Source organism: Saimiri boliviensis, chromosome 7 (genome assembly GCF_048565385.1).
Source record: "Saimiri boliviensis isolate mSaiBol1 chromosome 7, mSaiBol1.pri, whole genome shotgun sequence".
Lineage (NCBI taxonomy): Eukaryota > Metazoa > Chordata > Mammalia > Primates > Cebidae > Saimiri > Saimiri boliviensis.
The window spans coordinates 7161832-7182012 of NC_133455.1; the positions used below are offsets into that span (position 1 = coordinate 7161832).

Consider the following 20181-nt stretch of genomic DNA (forward strand, 5'->3'; position numbering starts at 1 on the left):
AGCACTTAGTCTAAACCATTAGACAGAGACTTACCTATGACCCAGAAATTCTACTCCTGGATATATACCGAGGAGAAGTTAAAACATATGTCCACAGAAAAATATGTATGGGAATATTTGTCTCAAACAACCATGCCTAGCAAGTGATGGGTAGAGAAAATGTGGTGTATCCATGTAATGGAAGATTTATTTGCCCTAAAAAGGAATAAGTACTCATATATGCTATAAATTGAATGAACTTTGAAATCAGTATTCTAAGTGAAGGAAGCTTGGCACAAAATACGCATATTTTATTATTCTATTTATATGAGATGCTCAGGGGGAAAAAAGCAAATCTACAGATGCAGAAAACAATTTGTGGCTTTCTAGACCTAGCGGGGTAAGGAAAATAGAGAGTGACTGCTATTAAGCACAGGGTTTCTTTTAGACAAAATTTTTGAACATATTCTAAAACTGACTGTGATAAAGGTGTGAATATACTAAAAGCTACCAAACTGTATACTTTAAATTGTATTGTATGTGAATTATATCTCAATATGTCTATTACAAATGAAAGGTAAACTCAATCTCCTACACATATATATGTGGGTGTGGGTGCAGGACATACATGAGAAATTTCTGAATCTCCAGCTCAATTTCGCTATAAATCAAAAAGTGCTCTATAAAATAAGGTATAATTAGAAAAAACAAAGTGAATCAGCAAAAGCAGCTGATTTTTATTTTCTAGTGTGAATGTCTCATTAGTGTTTCGGCTGATATGAGACAGATTAGTTCCTGTAAAAAAAAAATCTATTTTTATAAAAGCATTTAACTTATGTACCTTGCTTAGCCTCAAAAGGGCTCAAAGTTTCCCAAGCTGAGCAGGTACCTGCCTTCTTGCCACATTCATCACTTTTGGATGGGTTTTGTGGTTTGTGTTGAATCCCAAAGCTTTACTGATTCCAGATATGTATTTAAGCACAGTAAATAATCCATAGGATCAAACAGTTGCTCTAAAATCACTCAATATTCACCTCCTCCCCATTCTCCCATCCTCTCTCTCCATGGGTACTTTTATTTCCTAAAACCACTGCTGAAACCAAAAATAAAGTGGAACTTGAATTTTTAACAATATTGATAGAACACTCTACAGGAGCATTCCTCAAACTGTGCAGTGCAGCCCAAAAGGATTTAAACAGATTTTAGATGAAAATAAACAAATAACAAATCAAATTAATAATTAATTTAAATGGGGAAAAATGAAAAAGAAAATAAAGATGGATAATGTATAGAAAATTCAGAGTTAAGGAATGCTTAAAATGTTTGTTTGGTTTTTTTTTTAACAGTCATGTTTCTCAAAGTCTTAAATATGGCCTGAAAATTTTCATGAGAGATTAAAAAGCATTCCCCAAAAGAGAATGGGTTCACAGAATTATATTTTTTAGTGATTTGTTTTATTTTTTCCATCATCTAATCTGTCCAAGTTTAATTATAATGCTCTTGGAGAAACACACCATGCTAACAAGAACAGAAAATCAAACACCGAATGTTCTTAATCACAGGTGGATGTTGAACAATGAGAACACATGGACACAGGGAGGGGAGCATCACACACAGGGGTCCAGGGGGGTGGGGAACTAGGGGAGGGACAGTGGGGGTTGGGGAGTTGGGGAGGGATAACATGGGGAGAAATGCCACATATAGGTGACGAGAAATGCCACATATTCTATATTGCTATATAGAATAGCAAACCACATTGCCATGTATGTACCTATGCAACAATCTTGCATGTTCTTCACATGTACCCCAAAACCTAAAATGCAATAAAATATATATTTTTTAAAAAAACAGAGTTAACTACAGTATGACCCAAACATATTTTACTTCAAATCTACCTACTCAGCTCAAGTGCTCCAACAACACCTTTAAACTCTACCCCGCCTCCCACATTTAAGAACTGAACAGAATTCAGGACACATTCCAAGGCACCTGTCTCTTAAGTGACCATAAACTCTTTGGAGTAAGAAACACCTAAACATCTCGGACCCAAATCTAGAGCTCTGTATGTGGCTGATATGCGTTAGGTTTGTTTTTCAAATATCACTCAGGCCACGTCTCTTTCCTGCTAATGGCCTGTTCACCCCCGTCCCACAGGAATCACGATACGAAGTCTGAGCTCCACAGTGAGGATCCCCCACTCAGCCAGGCTCTAATGACCTCCTGTCCCTTACATTTCAAGAACATGGAACCCCATAGCTGTGTGCGTCCTGCCTCCTCAGCCTGGAATATGATTTTGACTCTTACCTGACCATAAAGACTCTATACCCAATCAGTACTGCCAGAATTCTCTCGTCCTCAAAATATCAGGGAACGGCTGTCATGGGGTTTCGTTGCCTTTTTGCCAGATCCATAAACCTGGTAACAAGGTGGATGTTTTTTACCTTTTATTGTCACATTAATCAAATTAGTAGTTACTTTGGATCATTATTTCCCATTTCGTATGAAAGAAAGTGTTCCTCTCAACATGAAAAACAACCTATTTTGCCCTATAATTATATGTTAATTTCAAATAAAGCATATTGGTGGTTTTAAAATCTAGAATATTGCAGGTTGAGGTAATCTGAGGTTTTTAAAAAGTGTTTCATTTTTCATATTCATGTTTCAACCATATATTTATTGTTATAAATAGATAAAATAAATCAAGCAGCATTCTTGGTTACATAATTTACCAATAGATCTCCTGTTTCCTGTTCCTTCTCTGAACACACTCCTCATCACCAGAATGAAGACAACATACGGTGATTCCTGGAACCAGGGCGATCTCTCGAGGTTGCTGCACACCCCACAAATGCCCTTCCGTCAGGAGGTTCCACTACCAGGCATATCTAACATTTATGGTAAAACCACATGTAAATATGAAATGCGTTTCTTTGGTACAATTATTGTTTTGCCTCTGAAATTATCTGGTTTTAAATACTCTTTATCATTTTCAGTAAGCCACAATTTATTGGTATCCACTGTAAGCATTTGAAAATTCTTGGGAAGTTAGAACATCCCACCATGGATTGTTTTCAAATGTTGTGAAAATTTCATGGGTTCTAAATTTAGCAGTGATGAAGTTGGCACAATATTAAGTCTTGCAGGCATTTAAGCGTATCTGCAGTCATTTTAGGTTTGGTAGTTTCTCCTTTGCATTTGAGAGTCTGGATATGGAGTTGGAACTGCCATAGGGCTCACAGAGATCTCCAAACATCAGACTTCGATTTCAGATCACTTAAGGAAAGGCATGCACTGTTTACAATAGCAAAGACCTGGAACCAACCCAAATGCCCAACGATGATAGACTGGATAGGGAAAATGTGGTACATATACACCATGAAATATGCAGCCATCAAAAACGATGAGTTCGTGTCCTTTGTAGGGACATGGATGAACCTGGAAACCATCATTCTCAGCAAACTGACACAAGAGCAGAAAATCAAGCACTGCATGTTCTCACTCATAGGCGGGTGTTGAACAATGAGAACACATGGACACAGGGAGGGGAGCACTACACACTGGGGTCCGTTGGGGGGAAATGGGGGAGGGACGGGGGGGTGGGGAAGTGGGAAGAGATAGCATGGGGAGAAATGACAGATACAGGCGAGGGGACGGAAGGCAGAAAACCACACTGCCATGTGTGTACCTATGCAACAATCTTGCATGTTCTTCACATGTACCCCAAAACCTAAAATGCAATTAAAAATAATAATAAAAATAGGCCGGGCGCGGTGGCTCAAGACTGTAATCCCAGCACTTTGGGAGGCCGAGGTGGGTGGATCACGAGGTCGAGAGATCGAGACCATCCTGGTCAACATGGTGAAACCCCGTCTCTACTAAAAACACAAAAAAAATAGCTGGGCACGGTGGCAGGTGCCTGTAGTCCCAGCTACTCAGGAGGCTGAGGCAGGAGAATTGCTTGAACCCAGGAAGCGGAGGTTGCGGTGAGCCGAGATCGCGCCATTGCACTCCAGCCTGGGTAACAAGAGCGAAACTCCATCTCAAAAAATAATAATAATAATAATAATAATAATAATAAATCTAAAAAAAAAGGAAAGGCAGAAATTTAGAGGCACCTTGAGAAGAAGAGAAAGGTTCGGACCAAAGACCTCTTTAATTTATAGATCCTCCAGGTATAGCAGCTTCAGACTTGCAGCAGTTATTTAATCATGCTCCCTAGATGAGCTTTAAGAGCTAACATTTCCTAATTAAATAGGAAGGCACCCTCCCAACCCAAGGACAGATCTGACTGATACAGACAATGATGAACAATAATATGCTCCCTGAATTGGCTCTTGGTTAGCATCTCTTTCCTGATTTTTCCTTCTTCATCTCTGATCACCTTCTCAATGCACACAGAAAGGGACACTAGTCATCCAGTTAACAGACATCATAATGTATAAAAATACAAATATACATTCTTTTTTTTTCTCACTCTGTCTCCCAGGCTGGAGTGCAATGGCGTGATCTTGGCTCACTGCAACCTCTGCCTACTGGGTTCAAATGATTCTCCTGCCTCAGCCTCCTGAGTAGCTGGGACTACAGGCATGCACCACCACACCTGGCTAACTTTTGTGTTTTTAGTACAGACGGGGTTTCACTAAACATGTTGGACAGGCTGGTCTCAAACACCTGACCGCCTCAGCCTCCCAAAGTGCTGGCATTACAGGTGTAAGCCAACATTACCAGCCCAAATATACATTCTTATTCCTGCATAAAAGGGCACTGGAAAGCTCCTAGGTCATAGAAGGTCTTTGAGATTTTGTGATATAAAAGCAAGAAACATTGAAATTGGAAATACAAGCTCCCTCTCTTTGTATTAAAAAAAATACTATTAAAATTAGGTAATGTCAATGTCAATATTATCATTAATCTTGCAGGTTTAAAACAAGAATATCTGTATATACAATGTATAAGTTCATGTTAACAATTTTTAGGACAAGTATCATTTAAATATTTAGAATACTAGAGAATCCATTTTCAACAGCATTGATCCATAGTAATCTGTAGCACCAAGCAAGATTCTCCATTATGTGCAACTCAAGCCAAGTCTGAGTTCAATCCACCATGAAAACTCACCTGTTGATTAACCTTGTCCCAAGGTGGCCTCGGATGTCTTGATGATGGTGCCTTCTTGAGTTCTGTTTTACATCTTTGTTTAAAGGAGTGTCAAGGTATGAAAGAAATAGTTGTAGCTCAGCCATTTTCTGTTCATAAAGTAATTGCCCCTTGCATCAAGGGAAGGAATTTCTGTAAACAATTCTGTATGTCTAGAGTAGTGCTGCCCATGCCGTTGTCTTAGAAAGTGCCACAGATCCACGTAACTATCACAGGGAGCATGGATGTTGGTGTAAGATTGCCACAGTTATCTGAGAAAACTTGACACTGTCATGGGTGGGTATTTGCTTTCTTTTCTTCTTTCTGTTGGCTTGTTTTCCTGCCTTGAATGTTAACTATGTGTAGCATGAAGATCAGTTATGAAATTCACCAATTAGCATTGTGTTTACATGTATTTACATCTATTAAGAACTGTGCTTTCTGGCAGAAAGTAATATTCCTCTGCTTTAATTAAAGCTATGCATGTTTTCAGTACAGAATAATGTTTCTATTTTTTTTTTAATATTTTATTGTACTTTAGGTTCTGGGGTACATGTGAAGAACATGCAGGATTGTTGCATAGGTACATACATGGCAGTGTGGTTTGCTGCCTCCATCCCCATCACCTATATCTGGCATTTATCCTCATGTTATCCCTCCCTAACTCCTTATCCCACACTGTCTCTCCCCTAGTCCCCCCTCCCCACTAATGTTTCTATTTCTTTAAGTATACCTGGATTTTATAGGCCTTATATTTTACCAGAAGGACCCAATTTAAAGCAAAAGTTGAATGTCCTGTAACCTATCATCAACCCACACAGTCTATTAAAATAGCAAAATATTATTTCTTGGATATTTGCTTTTCTAAAGCTGAATTCTAAGAAATTTTAGTTAGCAATTGCAGACTTTAGTTCAGGCAACACAGCCACTAAAGCCAATTGTCTGGAGAGGGTAGGGATACAGCATGTTGATCATCCTTTGCCTGGTTACGATTTGCAGAGCAGTAGATACTCAACACATTGAAATATTTCAGTTTTTATGGCGTTAAATGGAAGACATCCCAAGACTATGAATATGAACTGGAATTTTTGGTGCTTGAATGAGCTTTCCTGCCACTCAGACTTCATATATAGTTTCCTGCCACTTCAGACTTTTCCCTACAGGCAGAGACATATCTGAAGAAAGCTTTCTCTCTCATAAAAACTCAACTTTGTCAGCTTTAAAGGAAAATGGGATTTTCTTGCCCTTTTCCAAGAATTGAGCTTGCATGTCTTAGTTACAGACATTCATGGGCCACCACCGTCTTCTTTCTGGAAGGTCCCTTCCTAAGATAGAAAAGGGCCCAACATGATGCTTTTCCAAAATGTTTTCCTTGGGGCCCAAGAGCCAGCCTGTTTCTCTGGGAATCTTGCCCTCATGCTTAACCAAGCCATTGTTTTCCTCTTATTCTCAAGATCTCAGACCATAACTGTCATCAAGAACCTGAAGACATAGCTTCCTCTATGCTAGGCTTAAGGACATCCAAACATCTGCCTCTGAATATCTATTTGAAGAAAAGATTATTTCCTGGAGCCTACCAATTAATAGTTTTACTATAACAAGGAATCATCCAACATGTTTTATTTCTTCTTTTTCAAAATGTTTAGAAGTGCCTTTACAGAGACATTAAATATACGGTGGAAGATACACAACAGATCATACTGAAACCATAGGTAATATCATGAGATAGATACATTATACAAAAAGGTATATAGAAGCACAATGTCATAACAGCATGCTCTGTTTATAATAGCTGGCTTTGACCAGGGAACAAGAATCCGATTCAGAAATGTGGAAAGTAAGGGATAACACCTTTTCAAATGCCAGACAAAATTTGTCCCCACTGTTGGCTGCCTTGCGATCACCCCAAAGTGCACTACTGGCTGGGCTGTGTAGGTTTGGCCACTCACTGTGTTCTGCAGCTGAGATCAGGTCCACCTGCCTGAGAAGAGTGTAAGGCTGGGAACTGATACATAAGACACAAATTTCAATTTTGAGACAACAACATGCGCTGTAGACACACATTATACATAAGCAGTATTGTAAAAGTCATTTGCCATGAGAAGACACACACTACCTCCCTCCGAGAGCACGGGTCTGCTGCATGATATGCACTACATGGATGTGACTCTCTTTCAGTATTTCTCAGCCACTTATTTTTCCCTTGGTTTGATCATTTCCATATTACTTAATTCTCCACTCTCAGCCTTTCATAGTTGTGATGTTTCCTTAGTGCCACGATAATGTATGGGGAATACCTAGAACACCACTGTAATGGAGGTTGGACAATTGGTTTTGTTCTTGGAATCCACATTAAATGGGTACCCTTTCTAGAAATCCGAAATAAGGCTCCCAGTTGAAGGATAACTACAGAAAGGAAGTCACATGGAGATCAAGTCCCTCCATGGGCCAGTCCATCTTTGGGCATGTGAACTGGTGGCTCTGGGATAATTCACTGCACTGCAGCAACTAAGACGGCAATAGGTCCAATGTACATTTCCAGGTGTGCTCGATGGAAACTGTCGCCAACCAGATTAATGAAATGAGATGGCTGAATGTGCTTGTCAATGCCAGATATGTGCTCCTTCTCAGCCTCTAATATTCATGGAAATGGAAAATGCTTGTACTGTGTGGGAATATACACGGATAAAACAGAGATCCTAAAGCAGTTATGATGGAGGAAAAAGGCACGCCCTTTGAGGAAGCATCTCTAAGTGAAATAACTATATCATATGGTCAGTGTCGACACTGGCATTCTGTTATTTCATTCAGAAAGTCAAATTCTTACAAAGGAGGTAACGATAACGTGGCAGACTACTTCAGCTCCACCCTTATAATGGAAAATAGAAAGCTTCACTTGCTTTTTTGGCCAGAGGAAGTAAAGAAAGGTATATCAGGTCAAAAGTTATTTAAGTCATCCCAAAGAAGTAATATTTCCAAATAGGGTTGAAAAAAAAAATCAGCATCACATAGATCCCAAATCCCAAAGCAGCATTAATCTCTCTGTTTGTAAAGTGCTTTACTCCAATGGGCAATGTAGATGTATAGAGAGGTCTTCTATTCTCTCAGTTCCTGCAGCATCTAAAGAAACTCCCATGCGACTCTTGTCTTTAACACAAAATTGCAATGTTTCATTTGAACAACTGACCAAGAGCAGCAATTAAATCCAAAGAAATTTTAAAGGCATCTCATAGAATATGAAGATTGTCCAATACTACAAGTTGATAACATTATTGCTTTCTTGGACTGGGAAGATAATTTCCCAGTTATTTCTTATCTGGAAAATGATGGTATCCTATTTGTCTTGAGTCATAGAATAGTTTATAAACCCAGACTAAAATGTTTCTGCATTTTTGTATTTTTTAAAATTTCTGAAAGCAAACAACAAAAAAAATCTCCAGAACTTATCTCAATTGTATAAAACCATAAAGAAACTAACAGACATTAAGGATTTCAATACCAAAAAATTTCAAATGTCGCCTCTCACACACAAAACCTAAATATAAAGCATTCATTCTTTTATGAATCTCATTTCAAACTTTCTTTTATCCTTTTTTTGAAACATATTTTACTAAACTGTATATATGCACACATGCTGAGATCTGGGGAGAACCAGTTAAGTTCTTTTGGTTTTTTGTTTTGTTTTGTTTCTGTTTGAGACAGTCTCGCTCTTGTTGCCCAGGCTGGAGTGCAGTGGCGTGATCTCGGCTCACTACAACCTCCACCTCCCAGGTTCAAGTGATTCTCCTACCTCAGCCTCCAGAGTAGCTGGGATTACAGGCATGCGCCACCATGCCTAGCTAATTTTTGTATTTTTAGTAGACACAGGGTTTCATCATGCTGGCCAGGCTGGTCTCAAATTCCTGACCTCAGGTGATCCACCTGCCTTGGCCTCCCAAAGTGCTGGACTGGTTGAGTTCTGTGTCAGTGCTCCCACGTTCTCAGGGAAAAGACAAGGAGGAAGCTGTTAGTGGAAAACAGTTACCCAAAGTGCTGAGAAGTAATTCTCATGGGGCTGAGGTGCATAACCTGGGAGCATATTTGGCTTTTTTTTCTGCCAATAGTTTAGAAGTGCAAAATCCTGCCTCAGTTTGACATAGCCAACTCCCGTGTTTACACCCAGTTACTTGAATGATTTCTGAAGGTCCTGGAGAGAGATAGGCTTAGCATTGGGCATTTATTATGACATGTCAAATTATTGCCAAAGAGGCATCCCTACTCATCCTGAAAGTAAGGAGTAGCATTTGCCAGCATGCCAAAAATGACTCCGCAGTTTTAAGAAATACACACACACACCAGCAGAGAGCCTCTAGCCCCTCTAGGGACTTGGCAAATGCATGGCCCGTCTTTCAGCTGAAACATCTACATCAGCCTCCCAAACAGAATCCCCATCTGTCTTGTGGTTTTCTGATGTCTCTAGAGCTCTGCCTATTTTAGGAACCTCAGCACCCTGCCCCAAACACATATACAAAACCAAGCCATTGACAAGCAAACACCAAAGGGTGGACAGAGGTCAAAGGCTCTTAAACACCACAGCGTCGTGCATTTCAGCATTGACTTTCAACATAAGTTGACCCTGGATGTGGCCATGAGAACAGGAGCCCTTTTTCTGAGTCATCTGGAGAGAAGCTTTCCGAGGCCTGCTAGGAGAACAAATAAGAAATGTTTTACAAGTAAGATGTTGGCAACTTTTAAGAAACGTTTTCTTTTGGTGTCCATTTATTACTGCACCAAGGGTATTAAAATCCCTGGCTGAAAAGAAAAATATATCTATAGTATACCAACCATACAGTTGCTTTAGGGGATATGCAGATAAAATAACAAAACCACTGAAGAATGTTTAAATGTTTATTTTCATGTTAAAAACGATGTGTTACCCTGTGGTTAGAATATACCTTTATGCTGAAAAATGAAGTCACTTTATTTCTGAAATATTTCCAGAAAAAAAGAAAAGGAAAAATCCAAAAGTAATGAAGAGTATGATGAAAATGTTCTGGCAGATTCCATCAACAATCCCAACATAAGCCGTGTCCTTTCCAGGCCAGAATTCCAAATTCAGTGCATTTCATGACGTTAGGTCTCAAATGTTTTTCCCATGATAAATTTAGATATTTTTGAGTGGGCTGTCTGTACATTTAAAAGCTACAATTTTGCATGCTTTCATTTTAAAAAAACTCAGTGTGTCATTATATTGCCTATATTACATACAAAAATATCTGCTATCCGTATTTTAGCATAACTTTTCCACCATCCATACCGTCCCTTTACATGGCAGGTGATATGCATTACATTACACGTATATAATAATAAAGGGGAGGGTTGCTGAGTTTATAAACCATCTGTCATGTCATTTACAGAGAATGAAATGTAGAATTGAGACCACTTTTAGGCAATTAGAGTAGAAAACACATTGGTGTCCATGACATGTGGGGTTCAGACGAAACCACACTCTGTGGTGCTTGCTGAACAGTTCCCTGAAAGAGCCTTCACAGTTCTCTGACAGGGCCCCAACATCCCAGCAATGGGAAGACCTCTTTCTAAAAGAATGAAACAAGAATGCTGACCCAAATACACAAAGGTGGATGTTCTAAAACTTAAAAGTTAGCAAGTTACAAATTACGTAGTCTACAGATGTGGCAATGGGACAAAAATTAATCAACTTTCCCCCTGCATGACTATTTATAAATAAAAACTTCTGTCTAGATAGTAGGGATTATTATCATCTGGGAATTTATCCTGGCCAGTGTGCAATATGCAACAGCTAGGAAGTCAATTATTCCTTCTTGTGGGACACGTGGAGTATTCTGAGGTTTTCCAGATGTTGCTTTTCCAGGGTAAACTGGGTAAACTTCTATTGTCTTTTCTTCTTGCCTTCTCTGAAATGCAACACACCTGTGGATTTAAGCATCCGTTCTTTGGTGTGGCAGCTGCTTCTTGATTCCTGTGCTCTGACCTCTACTGCAGCACATCTGGACCCTGGAGGCAGCGATTGCAATCCTCAGTTGTTCCAGGTCGAATGCTGGTCATCTAGCATCTGAACCTCCCTTCGTGTGACCACAGAGTTCACTGGTGCCTTTTCAAGAGGCTTGCTGGTGTCTCCCTTAGGGGGAGTCTGAGCATTCCATTCCCATGGGAGAGGAAGGGACTTTATAAATGTTTGGTTCCAGTTATTTATCAAGACTAATAATTTGGATATATCAGCCATAAAAATCCTGGAAAATCCAGGCAAATGCATGGTCCCCAGAAAATTATATTTCATGGCTTAATAGTTTATATCTTTACTCCCATTTTAGATATTTGGGGGTATAGTGCCTAACAGTTGTATATTAACTAGCTGGAAAACAGGGTGCTATAACCCATGATTTATAATCTTCAGGAAATATTTAGAGGAGGAAATAATGAAATTTTGTCATGAGAAATTGTATCCATGCCAAATCTGAGAACAACTGACAGTCACTGTTGATTCTTACTAAATAGTTTGTTCCCTGGCTCTTCAGTATTCACACACACACACGCACACACACACACACACACACACACACACACACACACACGGGCATATGTATGTATATGTGTTTATATACATCTGGGTGTGGGTTATATGGTGGAAGGAACCCTTCCCCCATGGCCTTCCATTTGAGTATTATTTTGAATTGACTGGGTTTTAACACAAAGGAGCAAAGGTGGCTACACAGGGGTTATATCACTCAGGGTGACTCTAAGTCATCACAAGAAGCATCTTCAGGACTGTGGCCAGTTTCCAGCTCTGCTGAGAAATCACTGGCATGTTCAAATGCTCCCCAGTTTGCTCCCTGCACCCCATCAAGCACTGCCATCATAGAGAAAGCTCTGATTTGTATGTTCCTTAATAACACTCCCCATGACAGTGATAGTTTCCTTTACCTCCTCCCCAATTACACCCCCTACCCAAAGTCTCACTTTACCAGTGGGCAGGACCCTGCTGTGTGTGTGAGAGAGTTCCTTCCCGTCCAGCAGAGGGTCTTCATTTTCACAAATGAATTCCCAGTATTTCTGGAATGCTAAAGATCCAAAGGGGAGAGAGGACTGAAAAGCCTCACAGAAAGAGCCAACTCACTGGGATAGCTACCTGTCAATCAGCACATGGACTTTCTTCCACCCTGCATGGTTGGTCGGAGCTACCTCACTACCAAACTCTTTGGAAAGCTTTTGACTGACTGAGGAATCTTCCCAAAAAGTGTCAGCCATCGCTTTGCAAACTCCTTTTGTAGCTAATGGCTGGCTCTCCTCGCTTCATTATCCCATCAAACCAAACTATTTTTGGAACTTTGCCAGCTTCGGTTCCTAAGCCCCGTTTTATAGAACTCACTGAACACTGGGCTCTGGAGGTCAAGCCTACTTCACTGGCAATTTCAGCACTGTTCACAAACACACTGTGGTCCTGTGGGCCAGAGATACAGGAAGAAGTTTTTGGCTGCCACGTCATGGCTAGAGGAGGCTGGGTTGTCATGTTCCCCTCCAAGGAAATCTACAATAAAAGAACAACGCCTCTCTTTGGATTAGCTCAGTTATCAGCCGTTTGGAGTCAGGGCACTGCTTCAGGTGACCTCCTGTGTATCCTTCCTACTTTGGGCCTTTAAAATTACATTTCTTAGAGATGAAAATGGCTCAGTAAAGCTCATAAAGAGGCATACTAGTCCAGTGTCTATATTTCCAACAATACTATCTGAATAAACATGTCATCATATTTTGCTAATTTGAAATTCTTGCCTTGCTTAAGAGCGTTCACGATGGTATTAAAATAACATTTTTCTCTAAACATTATGTAGAAGTTGTTTCTTTTTTTCTCTTGCCATTTTGATTTTTCAATAGCTGTGGTTTAAATTTTTTTTGTTCTACAACAGCTGCTTCTTGAGTTCTGGAATAGTCATTTATTTGTATGGATTTTGGGGGGAAATCCATTGCTTCTCTCCACAAATGCACACCCTGTGAACACTTTATCTCTGCCAGTCATGATTTAGATTTTCTTTGTTTGGTCATTGGATGGATGGATTTCTATATATTGCTAACTTGAAATATCATTCTACTTACTAAAAAAAAAAAAAAGCTTTTGTTCTGGTAAAATGGAAAGTGTAATTTGCAGCTATTTCCTAGGCAATTTCCTTTCTACGTAGGTTAATTCTACTTTAAGACTTCAGTTTAAATAATGAATTGTGTTGGCCACAAAGCACTTGTATAAATACAGCTATGTTGGGGCCTTTCTACCCTCAGAAATGCACTCCAGGAGATCCCCCATGAGTTCTCAACAAGCAGAGAATAAAAACAAATGTTTGTGACTGACAATTTTTCTCCAAATTTTTGAAACTTCATGTAGAAAACTGTAAAGAGATGGCCCTCCCTCACTGTATATTAACATTTTAAGTAAAACCTTTTGTCCCAGTGTTATTCAAGAAAGTTCAGCAACAAAAGGAAGAAAAAAGAAAGTGATAATAAGCTTCTTCGATACGGTCCCTAGATGATGAAGTTCAGAAAACTGGAAAAAACCTGATATCCTGCATGGAGACGCAGGAAACAACAGGGCATGGCAAATCCCAGGAAAGAAAACTCATGTGTAAATCAAACAGAGCTCATGGAAAAGACTGAAATTTCTTCTCTTCATGTTTCAAAAAGAATTCCAGAGGTCAAAGGAACAGGAGCAGCTGCAAATGTACATAAAAATAATGAGCAGCGCTCATGACAAATCAGAATAGCTACATTCAGTCATCTTTCATGTATGTCTAAACTCAGGCCAAGGGTCAATAAGTGTCCACTGTGCTTTAAAAGGTCTAGGAATAGAAAAATCAACACCAAATCCTTTCTAATTCCACATGGCCGTTTGTCGAGATGACTAACAACGTCTGGGGAGTCAGGTTTAATACATTTGCACTGAGCTAGTACCAAGCAGTCCATAAAACTGTTGTCTTAGAATTTCTCCAGTCCCCACATGTGGTGGTTTTAGAGGCATTTCCAGGCTTCAAACCCAGCTTCCATAGCTCTCCAGACCTCTTTTACCTGCTTAGAAAGGGATCCCACCAGACCTCCACAAATCAAACTTTGTTAAATCATCCCCTATTGCTGATCAAACTCACTGCTCCAGCATTCAAAAAACAGAAGGCATAAAGGTGAATACAAACATAAGAAAGGAGTTTACATCTGGTCTTGCAGTCTTTCCATATAGTCTCTAAAGTCCTGTGAATCCCCCAGCCCCATATCTTGGCAGACCCACTTGATGTTATCATCGCTGTCAAACAGGATGGAGTTGGTGTACGGGCCGCCGTCCTCTGGGAGGATGGTGGTGTAGGAAGTGAACTTGACTCTCTTCCTCTTTGGGCCCGAAGAATTCATAGGTTCATTTTTAATGTCTTTCTCATAGACATAGTCAGAAGGTCTGAGCAGTTGACTATGAAAAGTCTTCTGGGAACTGCCGTTCAGAAGGAAGTTCCTCTCCTCGAACTGCAGGCCCCTGTCTATCATGGTTGTGCACTCCTCTGACGGGAGTGTAATGTCAACAGGGTTCTCCAAAAGTTCCACTTCATTCCCAAGCCAGACCCAGTCGTGGGAATGGGGGATGTTGCCCTGTTCGCTCACAGCAAACCTTTTGTGTCTGTATTTCCAGGCAAACGCCACGCAGTTGATCAAGAAGACCAGAATGGCGAGGCAGAAGACGCAGAGCAGGGCATACATGCCAATCTCCAAGTCTGTTAGCCCCCTTGAGGTCACTGTGAGGTCACTAGGATTGTTGGGGTCCGGTGACTTCCCTTGAGTGGGGAAGCTTGTGAAGGCATCTGGACCACTTTTGAGTGACTTGTTCTTCCCTTCCATGGGAGATTGGGGGGTTGGGCTTTTGTTGGTACTTTCCTCTTGGCCAACAGGTGCGCCATGGTGGAACCATTCCTGAACGGCTCTCTCCTGGTTTCCTTCGCGCTCTATGGAATTACTGAGGTGGTTCTTGTATTCCCGATTTATGCCCTCAATATCGTTGCTGCCTCCTTGGTTCTCATCACTACTTGGTTCAAATTTGACCTTGACATTTCCTTTACCCACAGCAAGAACACTCTTCCTCTTGGTCTTCTGACAGGGTTCACTAATCATCATTTCTAACTTAATCAAAGGCCCTTGTCCTTCACCCTCTGCAACCACAACTGGCCATTTGGACTCAAGGTTTGCCTGGACAGACACCACCATTTCATCCAATGATGAGACAGTAACTGAATAATCCTTGGGATCGTAAATGTCTAAAGGTGTCACCGAACCATCACTGAGCAAAATCCAAGAACTTACTATTGCTTCCTAAGGAAAATGAAACCAAAGCATTATGTTATAATCAGATTCCTTCCAATTTGAAGACATAAATATAATTTCCTATGTAAATTATTTTAAATACAAAGAGAAAATTTCTATGGTTTTATAATCTTGAACAGTTCTTGTTATGCCTTGAAGTGGCTGAACTGGCATCAATAATGTGCTGTGGCCTCAGTGGTATGAGGAATAAAAATTTTAATGAATGCATTAAACTATAAATTAACTTATTGCATACATACAGTAGACTTTGACCTTTTTAAAAACACTTTGTAAAATTAGGCAATTTAACTGAATCAATTTCAGGTGCAACGAATCAGGCTACTGTTCAATATCCCTGTGAAAGTTCTCCATTAAGAAGCCAGTGCTGATGAAGCAAAACACTGGCTGGAAGGACTCAGGAAGATGCATTGTGAGGCTGGTTGGCTTGAATGGCACAGCGGCCCTGGTATCCTAGAAATGATTTATAGAAATTTAAAGATGGGAGGAAGTTTTAGAGTTGACCATAATTATTGTAAACAGTAGCAATTTGGTGCCTATTAGCCATGCTTAAGTAGCTGAAATGGAATTTCCAAATATCAAAAACCACCTGCTTTGGCAAAAGCAAACACATGTGATCCTTTGGTCATGGTCTAGCAGCAGGCTGTGCCTGGCACTGATAAGCCCAGCGGAAAGCAAATGGCGTATGAGGATGTGGTCGGTGTGGAAAAGCACATGAGAAGAAATGTGTCTAAGCCACTGAATACTTTTGTCAGCGACAGGACAGCCTGGGTAAGAAGCAAGCAGCTTCAAGAAGCCCCAGTCCCAGGCGGGGGGTCTCTCCTGCTCTACTTCACAGGATGTGCTAACTGAGAGAGAAGTCGTCTCTACTGACCAGGGACGCAGGTCCCTGGGACACTCACCTGCTGTGGGGACTGAAGAATGTCCAGGGCAGTGACTGTGGAGACAATGGCCCTTTTGTCTGCTCGATGTGGCTGCAGGGAGAGAGACATGCCAGCCACGAGCTGCACCCCCAGCTCCGCGATGGTGACTCGGTCGTCCAGGACAATCACCGTCTTCTCAGCCAGGATGGAGTCCGAGAGCGGTGAGAGGACCTGAAAAGCAGGCGAGGAGGCTCACACATCTCTGCTCCTCATAAGCACCGTGACTCCCTTAACTGAGGCTCCCAACAAAGTGTCTCCCAACCCTCGGCTCAATGCATGCACTTGCGGGAATCAGTTAGGAAAGTGTTATGCTGTTGTTCAATCACACTTGACAATTATAGGAGTTTTATAAAGATCATCCTGGTCTATTTACTTCCCACTGATTTTTATGTCATGATAACAGCAGTATATTTTCTGCAAGAAGCCTGATTTAATTTAGAGACAATAACTAAAAAGTGTCTGTTGATATTAGGTACTCAAAGAGCAACATTTTCCCAATAATTAATATTTGGACTTTGAAAATGGCAGAACTGTGGTAAAACACTTAAGGAAATGGTGCCTAGCCATCTTCTCCCAGCTGTATTCCTTCCAGCAGGCAGGTAGATGTTTACTGTGACATGATCACTGTGGGCCACTGGGCCATCACTGCGTAAACCAGATAGCAAAGTAGGAAGGGGAGCCTTAGCGCCCTGAGGAGTCGTCCTCCTGATTTACCAGCTACTGTCCAACCAGGTGTGCCTAAGGCCTGGAGAGGAATACTTGGCAGGCAGAATTTCTAGAATGGTCCACCGAAAGCCACCCTGCCCTAAACTCTGGTTCCTGTGAACAGGATGAGAATGCACTTTTATAATAATGTTGTATGATATGGCACAGTTGGCCTTAAAGCAGGGAGGTCATCCTGTGTTACTCAGGTAGATTCAAAGTAATCACATGAGCCCTTAAAAGCAAAGACCTTTTCTCAGCTAGGGGCAGAAGAGGAAGTCAGAGATTCACAGTGCGAGAAGGACTCCATCCAGCCATTGCTGAAGGCAGAAGGGACCAGGTGACGAGGAATGCAGGTGGCCTTGGAGCAGAGTGACCCCCGGCTGACAGTGCGCAAGGAAACAGGGACCTCCGTCGGTGCTCAAACCACAAAAAACTAAGTTCTACCAACAGCCTGGAGGAGCCTGGAAGCCACGTCTTTCCTAAACTCCCAGATAAAAGCCCAGGCCAGCCGAGACCTGGCATTCAATGTCATGGCACCCTAAGCACAGAATGCAGCACACCCACACAGACGCCTGAGCTGCGGAAATATTAGCTGACTGATAGGTGTTTTTTAAGCTACTACTTTGTGGTAATTTATTACACCAAAAATAGAAGACACAGAACATAACATGTTTCATCCAGCTTTGTCAAAAATATAGCTTTGGCTACAATAAAATCTGACTTAGTTAACTCTGAGTGGAATCATTTTAAATCTGCATAAGAAAATATTCTGTACCATTTCTGCATAATTATCCTGTTTAAATTGGCCAGGAAATAATTTTACTATCACTATGATAAAGAATATTTAGCTATGAATTATTATATTTTTAAAATTTTTTGTCTACTATACAAGGTATGATGGAACTAAATTGTTAAGCTTCAAGATTAGGAGGGAAAAAATTAGCTTTCAGCAGTTCAACCACCTTCTATTAGTGATATACAAAACGGAGAGTATGATACTGGGGAAAAAGTTTATACTACATGTTTCATTTAGCCTTCTTGGTAAAAGAGATTAGATACTCTTCTCAACTCTCTAAAATACAAAACTTAATCTGAGTATAGGTTATTAAAACTGGTGAATGCTCTATTGCTTCTCATGATTCTCTTACAAACAGATGCAATCCACGCACACTGGCACACATTCACATGCACGTCCATGCGCACACGTGCACACAGACACACATCTGCACAACTGCATCTACTTGGCCACTCACCAGCACAGACTGGTGTTAGGCAAAGTGGCAATGCGTGGCGGCACGTACCTGCACCGTGGTTATTCCCGGCTCCCGACCAGCCAGGGTCCTGCCGTCCTGTAACTGAGCGATTTTCGGCTCCTCCACCTTCATGAACTCAGTCACTAGGTCAGTGATGTCAAACTGCCAGTCGGGGCCAAGCATGTAGGTCAGCTGCCCTAAGTCAGGTGACTCGGCCACAAACTGGGTGAGGACGCGCACCGTGGCGTGCTGGTACTGCAGGGAGCACCCTCGTCCCTTCTTCTCCTCATCATCCTCATCTTCGCTTTCCCGGGTGGGCCTGGAGCACAGGGAATCAAAACAGAATAAAGTCCTCATTGTTAAGAAGTTCTACGTGCCCTTCTTTTTCCGATTCTAGGTGAGCCTACGGAATGAAATGAAATGGTCTTTTTCCTGCCAGACCTGCTCAGCCATCTATCCATCCCCTGTGCATTCACTCGTTCTACAAGCACACTTTGGTGGTGATCATGTGCTTCATGTTTGCAACAGGAATGTCTAGGGTAGCTCCTGCCTTCCTGACCCAGACAGAAGCTGAAGCTCTGGCCTTGGTGTCCTGGAAACTGCTAATTTTAAAACCATTCCCCTGTGGGAATGAGGCAAAACCTCTGGCCTATGGAGGGAACCTAAGATTTGAGTCAGAACTGCTGTTGGGATTCCTGTTTCGATGCCTTCCATTGGGCCTCACGCCAAGTTCTCTACCCTCTCACAGGTTCAGCTACCTCCCCTTGGAAATGAACGTAGGAACGGCTGGCCCTTTCCTCCCTCACTGTTGTACATGAGGATCAAGTAGGTCAAAGTGTGATGACACCTCAGGGATGGCCCTTTAGGAACCCTAGACCAACCAGGGATCATCGGCACTGCATGGTTCTAACACCAGACCTCCTCATACGCTGAGACCCTCTAGTCTACAGAAGCAGCTTCCTGAGCTTATGGCCCTAAAGTTTGCCAGAGGATCCTCTCCTTCCACGGTCCTTCTCTAATCTAAAATCACTGCTCTGTGAGCAAAACTGCTCATGCCACTGCTAAAACATCTGAAATGTGTCTCTCCTGTTACCTGTCCTGGCTTCTCCCTTCCTTCCTTCTGGCTCTGGCCCTTTCTCTCACCCTAGCACCTGCTATCCTGTAACCTCCACCTGTCCACAATCCACCCTGAGAAAGCCTCTCTGGCTCTTCAATTCCAGAACCTTCCCCTCAAGAAGTAGCTGTCCTGTGTCCCTTTATGAGAGCTCTTTGTTTGGTGGCTACTAGCCAGTCTGTGCCTGGGGATTGTGTCAGGGGAGAAAGGGGAATGACTCATGCATGCTGAGTTAGACCTACTGTGTGCCCTCTTCCTCGTGCTTACATAAGTGTAAGAGCAGACATCGATTGCCCATGCAGCACACAACATCTGTGCATATTTAATTCATGGGATCTTCACATACCCCCAAAGAGCGAGGTTGGATTATTTCTCTGATCTTACCAATGAGGAAACCGAGACAATGGTTTCTGTGGTCACTCAGCCAGGACCACACAGCTGGTCGTCTCCCAAGGCAGGGTCCACAGCCAGGCCAGCTGCCCCATCATATGTGTCCCCTTTCTTTCTCTAGCTAAGTCCATTCATCTTCTCAACAGCTATGAAACATGTGCTTATTTTTGCATAAAGAAACCAGGCTCAGCGTGGATAATATGTAGCCCAGATAACTGCCAATTAGTAGCTCTGGATCCAGCTCCATTTGACTTCTGAAACCCACCTTCTTTACATATAACATTCTGCCTCCCTGAAAGGTCTGAGAACCATTTATAAAATGATA

General features: G+C 41.6%; 1 protein-coding gene across 1 annotated transcript in view; it reads right to left on the reverse strand.

The window, feature by feature from the left end:
* Positions 1–9988: 9988 nt before the first annotated feature.
* TMEM132B (transmembrane protein 132B) overlaps positions 9989–20181 on the reverse strand; it is a 484193-nt gene continuing 474000 nt past the window's right edge. Inside the window, exons 7-9 of the mRNA XM_010347677.3 lie at positions 18401–18671; positions 16374–16565; positions 9989–15462 (exon numbers count right to left, since the gene is read on the reverse strand). Of these exons, the coding sequence (XP_010345979.2) occupies positions 14320–15462; positions 16374–16565; positions 18401–18671 (1606 nt within the window). The 3' untranslated portion in view covers positions 9989–14319. The remainder of the gene's footprint in view (positions 15463–16373; positions 16566–18400; positions 18672–20181) is intronic.